Source organism: Nematolebias whitei, chromosome 15, assembly GCF_014905685.2.
Source record: "Nematolebias whitei isolate Nwh7 chromosome 15, NemWhi1, whole genome shotgun sequence".
Classification (NCBI taxonomy): domain Eukaryota; kingdom Metazoa; phylum Chordata; class Actinopteri; order Cyprinodontiformes; family Rivulidae; genus Nematolebias; species Nematolebias whitei.
This window is the reverse complement of record NC_056512.1, coordinates 27,684,458-27,697,876: the sequence shown is the minus strand read 5'-3', so window position 1 is coordinate 27,697,876 and position 13,419 is coordinate 27,684,458. Positions and strand designations below refer to the sequence as shown.

Sequence of the window (13,419 nt, the reverse complement as noted above, 5' to 3'; positions counted from 1 at the left end):
AAACAGATCAGCAGCAACATGATATGGTTTTTCACAGTGATTATTCTGGTTAGAGATTCATGAGTCTAACAGCCTCAGGGTAGAAGCTGTTCCTCAGTCTAGTGGTTCTACACTTAATGCTCCTTAACCTCCTTCCTGAGGGGAGTAGGGCAAAAAGTGTGTGTGCTGGGTGAGTGGGGTCCTTCATGATGCAGGTGGCCCTCTTCCTGCATCTGGAAGTGTAGATGTCTGTGATGGTGGGGAGGCTGATTCCAACAGATTTCTGTGCAGCCTTCACCACTCTCTGCAAAGCTTTTCTTTATTAGCCAATTATAAGGGGAGCCTTATTGTAAAGTGGTACCGGAATTTTTATTATGTAGGAACTATTTTATAGCGATTAACTATTTGGTCCAAATGTGTCCAATGTTTAATAATGTTAATCCTTCAGATGCGTTTTTTCCACAAATACATTTTTTTGTATATAGATAAAAATATATTATACTGAATAATACAACCTGATTTTGTCTTTAAAATGTGTGCGTATAATCCACTTGTTGTCTCAGAGGGAGATTATTGGTTTTTAATGCATCTTAAAAATGTCCAGGCTCACCGTTTGCCCGTGCCAGCCTGAAAAGCTCAAAACTAGAGGGGTCGACGTTCAAGCGGCGAGAGCGCCGATTTCGCTTCTTTGTCCGGCGTGTTGTGAAGTCCCAGGCCTTCTACTGGATCGTGCTGTGTTTGGTGGGCCTCAACACACTGTGTGTGGCTGTAGTGCACTACGACCAGCCTGAGCCACTTTCAGATTTTCTATGTGAGTAGGAGGGAATCACAAGCTCCAAAAATACACGCGTACTTTCATCACAGATTAGTGGAAGGGAGTGGGTTAGCAAAGTCTTCAGTAATCTGGCTAAATCTATGAAAAATATAACAAAATCACACATTTAAATGCAACCAGGTTATGGATTAAAAGAGTTGATCTGTATTATTGCTATTTAAAGAACATAATTTTACATGAAAAAGTACAAGTTATTATTGCAGCTATTTTTAAGCAATCACAAATTTTAACTATTTCCTAACCACAGTTAAAAACAAGTTGTAAGAAACTCAGCCTGCTTTAATATAACAAAGATTCTAATTTATAATTATTAAAAATTCTTACCCTTCTCTATTTCCCTTCTCTTTTCTTGTTGTCCTCTCCCCATGCAGTTTATGCTGAATTCATCTTTCTGGGAATATTCCTGACAGAGATGGTTATAAAATTGTATGGTCTGGGAAGACAGGCCTACCTCAACTCCTCATTCAACTGCTTTGACTGCATTGTAAGATCTTGCACTTCACACACCATATACATAATATTTCCAATATGTCCTGATGAAGATGTTTTGCCCCCAGCATGTATCTGAGTCACTTAAGAATAAATATTGGCCAGTATAGTCTCAATCTGATATTTTCAATATTTGTTTCCTTATTACAAAGTGTCTTTATTACATTACAAACATGCAGATAAGTCACTATAAGTACATGAAAGTTGTTCAGATCAGTGTGCTTGTGTGTTTGGCGCCACTTTAGCTCTACGTTGCAGTAAATAAATCCTATGTGCATATTGTTTTTCAGTTGTTATGTTATGTTTGTCATATGCAGGTTAACCCAAGGTCAACAATGCAGTAAAATGTTCAGTATGAGAAGAACCGATTCGACTCGCTAAAAAACCCCAACAAGAAATACTAAAGCATGCAATAAGCGTACAAAGTAAATTACCAAAAAAGTGAAAAAGAAATGCAATATTTACAAGTTGCTTATTATTATTATTAGCAACAAGCGAGGGAAAGCCAGGCGATAATAAACACTTTTAAAGCTCGAGCAGCACTGTGATAGTTGTAGCATGTTGTACGTCGGCTTCAAGAGCTCCAAAAGGTGATGAAAATCTATATTTTCCACAACATCAATGGCAGTGTTTCCCCCACCATTATACAAGCAGGGCACCCATCAACATCATCAACAGAACCGAGCGCCCCGTCTACCGAATCCAACTGCCCCCTACTTTCGTCGACACTGATGTAGCACTAAGCTATCGGCGTGCAACACAGGCGCGCTAGCTAAAAAGCTAAAGACAACACTCACTCTGCCTCTTCCTCAGTACGAACAGCGCACAGCTCAGACGTGTCTCTGTCCTTGTCCCCCCGCTCGTCGACAAAAATCACTGGCAAGATGAGCGCCTTGCCATGGCAAGTTATCTAGGAGAAACTCTAAATGAAATGGTCATCCAGAGCAAATTAATCAGTCACTCGTTCTATAAATGCTTTTTGGTCCAATTGCTGTCCTGTGGAAACTTGTTGAGTGTTGCCCAGCCATGCTAGCATCAAGAGTTAGCTAGGTGAATTTAGCTGAGTGAACTTGGTGAACTCAGCCAAGCGTTTGGATTTTAAACATCTAACCAAATTGGTAATATTAAATGGACCGTTATTTCTACCACCATGAAAAATACCCCAATTGCAGATATAAGTTGCTACTGAACTGCTCCCATACCCCCATACTGCAGACATGTTGGCACGTGACTTTACATCTTACAGCAGCCATAGTATAGCATGGCACACCGCAGACTTCACTAATGATTACGTACACGTATGCACTAACATCTGACACAGCTTGTTGATGCATGCTCCTTATTTGTTCATTAGTTGAATAAATTCATTTTCACACTTGTTTGTGTTTGTGCCAGGTGATAAGTGGTAGTATATTTGAAGTACTGTGGTCCATCATCCAGCCGGGCACGTCATTTGGCATCAGTGTGCTCCGAGCTCTCAGGTTATTAAGAATCTTCAAAGTCACCAAGTGAGTCACGGAAACATTTGTGCTTCCTGTATTTAAACAAAGAGCATCATTTTACTTGCATGATACAGAAGTTAACTTGTGTCTACTCGTCAGGTACTGGGCATCGCTGCGTAACCTTGTTGTCTCTCTGCTCAACTCCATGAAGTCCATTATCAGCTTGCTCTTCCTGCTCTTCCTCTTCATAGTTGTCTTTGCCCTGCTGGGCATGCAGCTCTTCGGAGGACAGTCAGTACTTTTTCCTTGTCTCACCTCTCGTCTTAATGAACCTAATTTAATTTTCTTTCTAGAGACGGGCTTCAGTTAATTGCAAAGTTATAAGTCATTGTGGCTTTTTGCTCTCTGCCTCTGTGAGTTCCCCCTCCATGCTTGTCTTTTCATTTCATTTCTGCTTCCTTGTCTTTTTTCTTGCTAGGTTTAATTTTGAAAATGGCACCCCTCCGACCAATTTTGACACCTTCCCTGCAGCAATAATGACAGTGTTTCAGGTGAGCCGCGACAATGTTCTGATGAAAAGAAGATGATAGTGAGAGACGGAGAAGACAATGTCTGTATGAGGAAATTAATAATTTTCACAAAAGACTCTATGAAAATTATGGAATATTGCTTCTCAATTTCTACCCATCTTTAGTAAGAATAATTGTGAAAAACTTGCAGTGAAGGAAACCCTATTGTGTGGTCTGGTCAAATCTGTGAATGTGAGAATATTTGTGCGTGTGCGATAGATCCTGACCGGCGAGGACTGGAACATGGTGATGTACGATGGCATCAAGTCTCAGGGCGGTGTTAACAAAGGAATGGCCTTCTCTGTCTTCTTCATTGTCCTCACACTTTTTGGCAACTGTATCCTTTGAGAGTGGCAAAGAAAAAACCACACAAAAACACTTGGATAAGACTTTATGCATTACACTTAACAGTAGTCCCTCGTTTATCACGGGGGTTACGTTCCATACCCCTCACAATCATTGAAAAACCATGAAGTAGGAATATTGTATTTATTTTAGTATGTACAGTAGGGAACAGGGGTAGGGAACCTTTTTGGCTGAGAGAGCCATAAACACCATTTATTTTAAAATGTAATTCCTTGAGAGCCATACAATATTTTTTTTAACTCAATACAAGTAAATGTGTGCATTTTATGTAAGACCAACACTTTTAAAGTACAATAAGCCTCTGAATTATTTTCTAATAACATTGTTATGCTGTTGTTAATGGTGATAAATAAAATATTTCTTACCATTAATGTGACTACTGGTGCTGCATGGTTTTGCTGATGGCTTTGTTGTCTGGTTGATATGTAGTGAGGTTAAGCTTCATGCAGGCGTTGAGACTTCCATCCGTTAAACGTGATCGTAGGTTGGTCTTAATGTTCTTTAGATGTGAGAAAGACTGCTCACATGCATACATAGAGCCAAACATTGTCAGTACAGCAATACTCACACGCTGCAGTGTGTGGTATGTGACAGGAAGTGCGTTCCAAGTTTTGACAATCAACTGGTCCGCGGGTTGAAGTTTTTTCAATTCTCCCCACTTGTGTTGGCTCGCCAACTCTGCTTGCTGTCATGCAAGTCTTTCCAAATCTTCATTCAGTGACTTGAACTTATTCATCCACATGTCTGAGGCCTTCAGGTCAGCAGCTTGTAGCTCAAACTCTCTGACGGAGACATCGGGGATGTAACTTAGGTTGGCGCTGTCCACTGCACACTCTTGTGGACGGGTGATGAACTTAAAAAGATGAGTGCGCTCACGAAATTCTCCAAAGCGTGCTTTGAATGACTGCAGGAGATTAGATGTGAAGCCAGCTAGCTGCTGAAGATCAAGGTGTTGAGCAGGGTCACTTGCTGTGCATGCATCTTTAAACTCCCAGTTTTTCAAAGTGTAGTAAACGACATGTTTCAGTGTCGTCAATGAAGAGTTCTAGCTTGTTTTCAAATGCAAACACTGCTTGTTGAAGGGATAAGACTGTATTTCCAACACCTTGCATTTTCACATTGAGCTGGTTCAGATATTCAGTCATGTCCACGAGATAGTAGAACTTCAGGAGCCACTCAGTGTTAGGCAACTCAGGATGCTGGATGTTTTTAATTTCAAGAAAAGTCCGGATTTTGCTCAGACAAGCCACAAAACAACTGAGCACCTTCCCTCTTGACAACCAATGCACATTACTGTGCAGGAGCAGACCAGGATAATTATTCCCAACTTCTTCCAGCAGTGCTTTAAACTGGCGATCATTTAAAGCTCGGGCAACAATAAAGTTGACCACCTGAATGACCAGCGACATCACCTCACCAAGTTGCTCACCACACATCTGAGCACAAAGCGCCTCCTGATGTAGGATGGAGTGAAAACTTAGGATGGGTCTCTTTTCATGTTCACGAAGCAGTGCTACGAATCCTCTGTTTTTCCCCACCATGCACGGAGCACCATCAGTACACACTGAAATAAGTTTATCCATCGGTAGATTTTGTTCTTTAGCGAACTCAGTGAAAGACTTGAATAAATCCTCCCCTCTTGTTGTCCCTTTCAGAGGCAAAACAGCCAGACTTTCCTCACGTAGTGTGTCACTGACAGCATACCTTGCAATCACGCTGAACTGGGATAAATGGCTTATGTCTGTTGACTTATCCAAAGCGAGAGAAAAGAATGTTGCTGCATTTATGTCCGTCACTTGTGTTGCCTCAGTTTGATTTGCCATCATGATGGTACGATCATGAACAGTTCTTGCCGACAGAGGCATGTCTTTTATTCATTTAATTATCTTGTCTTTATCTGAAAAGTCGTCAAAAAGTTAATTGGCAACATCAAGCACGAATGTTTTGGCATACTCACCATCTGTGAATGGCTTTCCGTTTCTCACAATTGCTAAAGCACCAGCAAAACTAGCCGAATTCCAGTCACCTTGTCGGGTCCAAACACGGAGTTGCTGCTGACTAGTTTGCACTCTGCACAGTAGCTCTTCACATGCCTTCTTCCTGCTGTCCCCCACAGGATATTTTGATGCAAATGTAGCATGGCGTGTGTTGAAGTGCCGCTATATTTTTTAACGTTTCATAGATGCAATTTTATCATTGCAAATTAGACACAATGCAGAACTATGCTAGCTAGCTGCTATGAAGGAAATTTACTTCCTGACCACGTCACCCATGTACGTTACGCATTATCCGATTGGCTCCAGCCATCTGCGAACAGCTGTGATTGGCTCCAGCCACCCGCGACCATCTTTTATATTTTTATCGTTATTATGTTTTTTATTAAAGATTTGTCTGCGAGCCAAATGCAGCCATCAAAAGAGCCACATCTGGCTCGTGAGCCATAGGTTCCCGACCCCTGGTATATACAGTATAAATATTAAGGCTTTAGAAACCCTTCCCACACTCATGCAATGTTCTAAACTTTTAAACCTATGTAATTTTAACAACATGTACTGCACAGTAGCTACGTGGTGCAAACAAAACCACACAAAGGTCCTGATCGAGTCCAAATCCGGATGAGAAAAGTCCTGGTTAGCACTGGAGAAAACATTAGTCCTCCAAATGATGCCTCCCCACTCGAGAGGCTTCCTACTCCAGCAAGCAAAACTCAGATTGACAGATGATGCTGGAAGTCCAGTTCTGGTCCAATTCCTTGCCGGTTTCATACACTCTCTGCATCCACTAAGCACCGAAGTCACTATGAATAAGGACCAAACTTTTTGGATTGGATCAAAACTTTCCCTCCTTTTCAGCAGAAGGCAACAACTGGAAGCACTATTGGGGCTTTGGGGTGGGTTACTGTTGACTTCTGGGAAATGTAGTCCTTTTGAGTAGAGTTGCATTCAGGCCCAAAAAATCCGATCCGACCCAGCCCATAGCCATCATTTCCGAACCCCACCCGACACGATGAATTAACAGTAATCACAGGTCCGAAACCGAACCCCTCCCCCCCACCACCACCACCACCATTTTTAATTAAGCTTTGACTGCTGATATAGTTATTAACAGTCAGCGGATGTGCGGCTGAATGAAAGGGGCAGAAGATCGGAGCTGAGGGGGTGTTTGTCCTTTCATGGCCATCAAAGTTCATTAAAACCCTGTTTCTGCCTGCATTCTGCATTATTCAGACATAGACCGCTTGACACGTCTGCTTTAGGATCCCACCTGTTTGGGTCGTCTGCCGCGCGTGTCCGCTGAGTGCAGTGGCTGAATGAACGTCCATTTGGGCGATGGATCACTTCCTGGCAGTATAGTCCCATCTGAAGCTTAACTGAACTTTATTTTACCTCTTTCAAGGCTGATCTCGTGTTGAAATGGCCGTGTGCAGCTGGTGATTGTATGGCAAGCCATGTTGCCATATATTTGGATCACAGCTGATCTGCTGACGCAATCAAAAGCCCGACACCGACCCAGCCCGCCCATTCAGCACATTATCATGGCCTGGCCCACCCTGCATTTGGCTCGGGCTGGGCTTCAGGCCCGGGTTAGAAATGACAGCTCTACTTTTGAGTGGTGATGCAGTGTAGGCTTATTGAGAGAAAACTACGTACAAAATGGTGGCGCCAGTTTGAAGTTTTTGGGGGGGTTTTGTGGTAAATTTTTAGCTTTTTTTGTATCCCGTACTGTCCCAATCATGTGAGTAATATTAAAGTTAACAATCGTGTATCACGTACAATCTTACTTTGAAAAATTGCGAAAGAGCGAGTCCACAAAAATTGAATCGCGAAGTAGAGAGGGACTACTGTAAATGTCTTTTTTAGTCGAACCTAATGACCTCTGTGCTTACTTCAAATATTTTTATTGTAATTTGTCAGAGTTAGTATAAGTGGTGTTAGCTCCAACCTTCTTGTTTCTCATGCGGCCATTTTGCCAAGACCTATCATGCTAGACAAGTGCTCTAGCTAATTTGTTTATGGACATTTTGTGTGTACTCTTGTAAAAAAAAAAAAAATCAGTCTCCCATAAACTGGATTGCTTTTAACTCTCTGTTCAGACACTCTGCTTAATGTGTTCTTGGCTATCGCTGTGGACAATTTGGCCAACGCACAGGAACTGACCAAGGTAAATTACAGTGCACGTGAAGGCAACCTTTCTTGTACTTTAAACATCCAAAAATCACCCTGTATGAATAGGCTTTTTCTGTTCCTCTCATTTGCACTTTTGCCAGCTTCATTCATTTCTCACTTTTGATGCTTTTCCATAATCTCTCTTTGCAGGATGAGCAGGAGGAAGAGGAGGCTGCCAGTCAGAAGATGGCCCTGCAGAAAGCCAAGGAGGTGGCTGAAGTCAGCCCGCTGTCGGCCGCCAACCTCTCCATTGCAGCGTGAGTTTATGCTGTCTTGAATGTCAAACACTTTAGACAAGCACAAAGCACAATGGGGGAAAAGGGCAGCTTGAAATACCAGTAATGAACAACTTCCATCTGCTTGTACTTCTTCCTCTTTTAAATTAGAATATTCAACTAAAAAAGTTTAATTATTCTACGTCTCAGTATCTTTTTCCATTTTATATTATTCTGAGCATCATCATTGGATTCTGATTTTTTTTTTCCCATTACAAATCTAGTTTTTGATCATCTGTTGTGGGAAAGACTACATAACTGAAACGTACTAATAGAATTTACCACTAGATGCTTAATACAGCAACTGGTCAAAGAAAATTGTCACCTCTGGCTGTAAACAACATCAGCACACATATCAACACTTTTTTCTAATAATTTAACAATTTTGGAAGGTTTGGAAAACAATTTACAACAGAAAAGATATCTCATAAATCACTTACTGTTTTCATGAGAAATAATTCTGTTGACGTGTTTTAACCATAAGTGTGGTTTTATGGAACCGTAAGTTTTTTTTTTTAGGTTTTTTTTTATGTTCGCCCTCGGGCCAATTGGTGGCGCAACTGGTAGAGCTGCTGCCTCTCTGCGCGCAGGTCCCTGGTTCAAATGCCGGTCCAGGGGCCTTTCTGGGTGGAGTTTGCATGTTCTCTCCATGCATGCGTGGGTTATTTTTGGGTAAATGAACAACATTCGAAAAAACAAAATTACATTAAGCCAAAGCAGAAGTGGTGAAAAAACAGAATTACATTTTTAAAAAATGAATTACATTAAGCCAAACTGGAAGTGTTAGTTTTTTTTTTTTTTTTGTTTGTTTGTTTTGTGTGTCTGTTTTTAAACTTTATTAACAACATAAAACAGAACAATGTACAGTGGGGTCATTATTTGGTGCCTTTTGAGACCCCATGCCATAATGCGTGGTATATTTAGTTTAAAGGTGGGCTAATGTTTATTTTATTAATCTCATCTTATATGTTTGACTCCCCTCTACCTTAAAGCACAACCATATGTACACGAGATTAATTTATTTAAAATAATTAAATTTAATTTTAAATGCAACTTGGGTTTACTGCTATGCCCTCTTTCATGCTTCCTGAAATTAAGTTATAGTTCTAATAAAAATAAAATAAAAAGTCGTTTTTTTAAATAAATTTTAATAGTACTATTTATAATAGTTCTCACCCATTGATTTTTTATGATATTAAAATATTTTTATGCTTAAATTATTAAAAATAAATTGAGTCTCTGAGTCAACTTTCCACCCTGTTACTCTAAAATACCTGTCACCACTTTGGCTTAATTTAGTTTTTTCACCACTTCCACCTTGGCTACTTCCACTTTGACTTAACATAATTCCTTTTTATATTTTTACCCCTTCTGCTTTGCTTACTTTTGCTTTGGCCCTTCCACTTTGACTTAATATAATTTTGTTTTTTCACCACTTCCGCTTTGGTTACTTCCAATTTGGCTTAATGTCATTTTGTTTTTTCAAATGTTTTTTGACACCTCAGGGCCACCGTAAAAATACCTCATATGCCAGATTACCAGTCAAGCCCTGCAACCCCCCCCCCCCCACACACACACACACACACACACACACACACTCACTTACACATCCTGCTCTGGTCCAGCTCTCCTCCTGTCAGAGTCTTTGATCTCTTCTCCCTGTATACACGGGGGTCTTTCCCTTTGCTGCTGGTAAAGTTCACACACTCCCACTCATGCACACATACAAATACACACAAGCTCAAGACACAATATGGTCTGCACAGCAGGGAGACTGTAGTCATCACAGGTACACACAGTCGTGACCCTACCGTCTTGGTGCATCAGGCACACTCATGCCTCATACAAGCGTCTTATAAAATCAGAGCCAAAACAAACGCTAATATGTTCATCATTTCATGAGTTGCATTTTATTTTTTTAGAGTTTTCAATGTACTGTACTTGATTGTAGAACTGTAAGTGTTTATGTTTGTGTATTAGTAAGTTTATTTCACATTTCGATCCTATTCAGGTTAAAGTTGTATTTTTTAATGCTGTGTATATGTCTGTGTGAAAGAAATGTGCCAGTTTGAGTTTTTTTAATGTGAATATTATATTTGTATATTGAAACACTAAATGTACCCGTACATTTTATTAATCTGTTGGACTTTGAGTATTGATTTAAATTTTTGTTCAACTTCTGGGTGCCTTTCTTTCTACTGTTTCAGTGTAAATCCAAATCCAAATTGTTCAAGGATTTGGTAAATCTATTGAAATTTTAGTGCAGAAAAGTCCTTGTTTTTTTTTTTTTTCAACCAGGGATTTTCAACATGGAGCTACCAGTGATGCATGAAGAACTTAAGAAGATATGCTGTGTTGCCCCTAGAAAGAAGGCAGCCATGAAAGTTACACAAAACCCAGAAAGATAAATAAACGACTCTGCAGGAAAAAGTCATATTCTTAAATAAATTAAAAAAACCTACCTTCAGTGGTTTGTGACTTTTGAAGTGGATTTCTGTGGAGTAGTCATTGATGCTCAGTATCTTACCTGAAGTAGGTAACTGTCACAGCATTGGAAGTGTCAAGCTAACAGCTAGTCTGACTGGGGCCTGATTTCAGCCATATCAGACAAAATTTGGGGGTGATTTTGGTGTGAGTTCTGTACAACTAGAACAAAATAACAAAATCTAAAATCATAGATTTTTTTTTTTATGAACCATAACCCTTCCAGAAATAATGACAGTAAAGCAAACCACCATTGGAGGATCTAAGGCAGCAGTTCGTGTACAGAAATGTAGGATTTGTCAACAAAATGGTGTTAAATTAAATGAGTGTCAACTTCTAGCAGAGCCCACCTGTCACTGTTGTTTTCATCTAGTTCATGTACCAACAATATAACAGTAATGCTGTGTAGAAATGCAACACACATAAAAGGTAAATGGACTGTACTTATATAGCACCTTTCTATCTAATCAAGATACTCAAAGCACTTTACACTACAATCTGTGCCTCATGTACCCATTCATACATCACTCTACTAGATCTATACAAAGCTAATTGAACAAATCATTCTAAAGAGATTAATCAAATATTTATCATACTGATGGGACACACATCAGATGCAATGAGGGTTCAGTGTCTAGCCCAGGGATACTTCAGCATGTGACCGCTGGTGGAATCGAACCCCCAACTCTCCCACTGGAGGACGACTGCTCTAACCACTCAGCCACTACTGCTCCACGTATTGTTTGCTTAAACAGTTGTAAGACTTCTGTTAGTTCTGTAAGTTGTTTAAAAGGCTGAAATATGCTTTACAATAGGCACATTTCATTAGCAATTAGCACAACTTAAAAAAAAATAATCAAATTCACATCATTTTATTGTTGTCTACTGCAGGTGAGATATTGACCACTGATCACTTCTCCACAAAACCTCACTAGAAGAAAAAAAAATCCATGATGCTAAAGAAAGAAAAATCCAAGTGGTAACAGTAGAAAGCATGCGGTGTAAGTACCAGATTGAATTTGTGAAAGGACAGCACAAATGGGACTGTCTGTAACTGAGAGGTGAAGCCGACTGCACAGTTGGTTGTTTATGTGAATGTTTAATGTAGCTGTTTTGTTGTGTCTCTACATGAAGGATGGTATTCCAAAATGCTGAAACTATTTGGTAAAAACATAAATGGAAAATATATATAAAGTTGTTTTTTTTGTTTTTTTTTGCATTTAGGCCACACAAACAACACACGCATGTGCGTGATTTAGTTTATTTTTGCAGTAATTTTTTTCAGTATAATCACTTTCTTTAGTGGCGGAGACACCGCTCATTTTGGAATAAAGTCTTTCTCCTGTTTTACTGTGTCATCTCACTCACTAGCTCTTTCCCTCCTCAGCAACAAAGTACACAGTGAGTGTCACAACGCGTCCGACCCCTTTCTGGACTGGTATTTATTTATTTATTTGTTTATTCATTTCCGGATACCTTCTGTTTGACTTTACAACCATTCCTTGCTTTCTCTTGTGTTTTAGATGAGCCCTCTTTTCTTTTCCTTTGGTTCTTAACTTTCCTTTACAAATTACATTCCAGGCTTCTTTTTTTTTTGCTGTTGTTTGTGTTGGCTTAATTTTTAATAAGTTCTTATTTATTTATTTATTTTCTGTTCCTGCTCCTCGCAGCACGGCTGTTGCTTTATTGTGGTTGACTGCTAGCTCTGAGAGACAATGGAGTTATTAACCCTCCTGCTGCCCTTGGGTCAAAATGACCCATGAGACCTCAGTTTTGTAACTGATGCCTCGTGTGGATAGCTCTTTGAAGACTTCAGTTTGGAGAAATAAAGTTTAATTTTGACAAGCCTGAAGAGCTAAAAGCTAATCTGAGTAACGTCTGCTACCTAAAATGACGCCAATCTCAAAAATATTAAAGAAGTTTGTGCAAACCCAATTTATAAACCTTTACATTGCCATTAGTTGCCACCACTGTTTGCACTTGCTAATAAACAAATAATTATATGAGAATAATTGTGTATATGAAACTGACAGTAATGTAAAGGTTTATAACTTAAAGAGGACACAAATTACTATGAAACGTTGAACAGAGAAGTTGTTTCAATCAGCAGTGAACTTTGGTCTTGACCTCACTCAGGCTAATTGTTAGCTTGTCAATTTGTTCCATGTTAAACTCCATTTTTCCAAACTATGGTCGATCAAAAGGCTGTCTACAACAGGTAAGATAACAACTGTTCATAACTTGTTCATAGAACTCTACTTTAAAAGTTCTGTACCATCTCTTCAAGTTCTGCTGAGATCTCTCCTGTTCTGTAGGCCCAGCCAAATGACCCTTACATGTCTGTGGGTCCCAGTGTGTCTCTGTTCTGGCTATTTTACATACTTACATGTTTGCTGTTGGTCTTCATGTCATCATGCCCATGTCTTTGTGTGTATATTTTCACATCAAGTGTTAAAGCAGGTCTTAATGGTAGCAACTCTCTTTTTTGTTCTCTTTGCTTTATCTGCAGTAAAGAGCAGCAGAAAAACCACACTAAAGGGGTCAGTAAGTCAGTATGGGAACAGCGCACCAAGGAGCTGAGAAGGCAGACTCTGGTATCCAGCCGCGAGGCCCTCTTCAATGAGTTGGACCCTGATGATCACTGGAAGGCAAGGACAGGGAGGGAGGAGCACAACAATGTAAAGGACAAGGCAAAGAAAAGCCTTTAGACTTGTGCTACCAGTGTACACAAGATGGCTGGAGCTTAATGTGACTCAAATAAACTGCAGTGTTAAAATTTGCTACTTTTCTATCTAGTTAAAAAGTGAAACTGAT

The 13,419-nt window shown here is 39.9% G+C and overlaps 1 protein-coding gene across 1 annotated transcript in view; it reads left to right on the top strand.

Moving 5' to 3' along the window:
- Positions 1-13,419, top strand: part of cacna1aa (calcium channel, voltage-dependent, P/Q type, alpha 1A subunit, a) — a 110,513-nt gene that overhangs the window by 45,353 nt on the left and 51,741 nt on the right. Inside the window, exons 9-18 of the mRNA XM_037688521.1 lie at positions 584-790; positions 1,186-1,298; positions 2,699-2,811; positions 2,905-3,036; positions 3,224-3,296; positions 3,534-3,651; positions 7,774-7,841; positions 7,997-8,103; positions 11,993-12,043; positions 13,115-13,283. Of these exons, the coding sequence (XP_037544449.1) occupies positions 584-790; positions 1,186-1,298; positions 2,699-2,811; positions 2,905-3,036; positions 3,224-3,296; positions 3,534-3,651; positions 7,774-7,841; positions 7,997-8,103; positions 11,993-12,043; positions 13,115-13,283 (1,151 nt within the window). The remainder of the gene's footprint in view (positions 1-583; positions 791-1,185; positions 1,299-2,698; positions 2,812-2,904; positions 3,037-3,223; positions 3,297-3,533; positions 3,652-7,773; positions 7,842-7,996; positions 8,104-11,992; positions 12,044-13,114; positions 13,284-13,419) is intronic.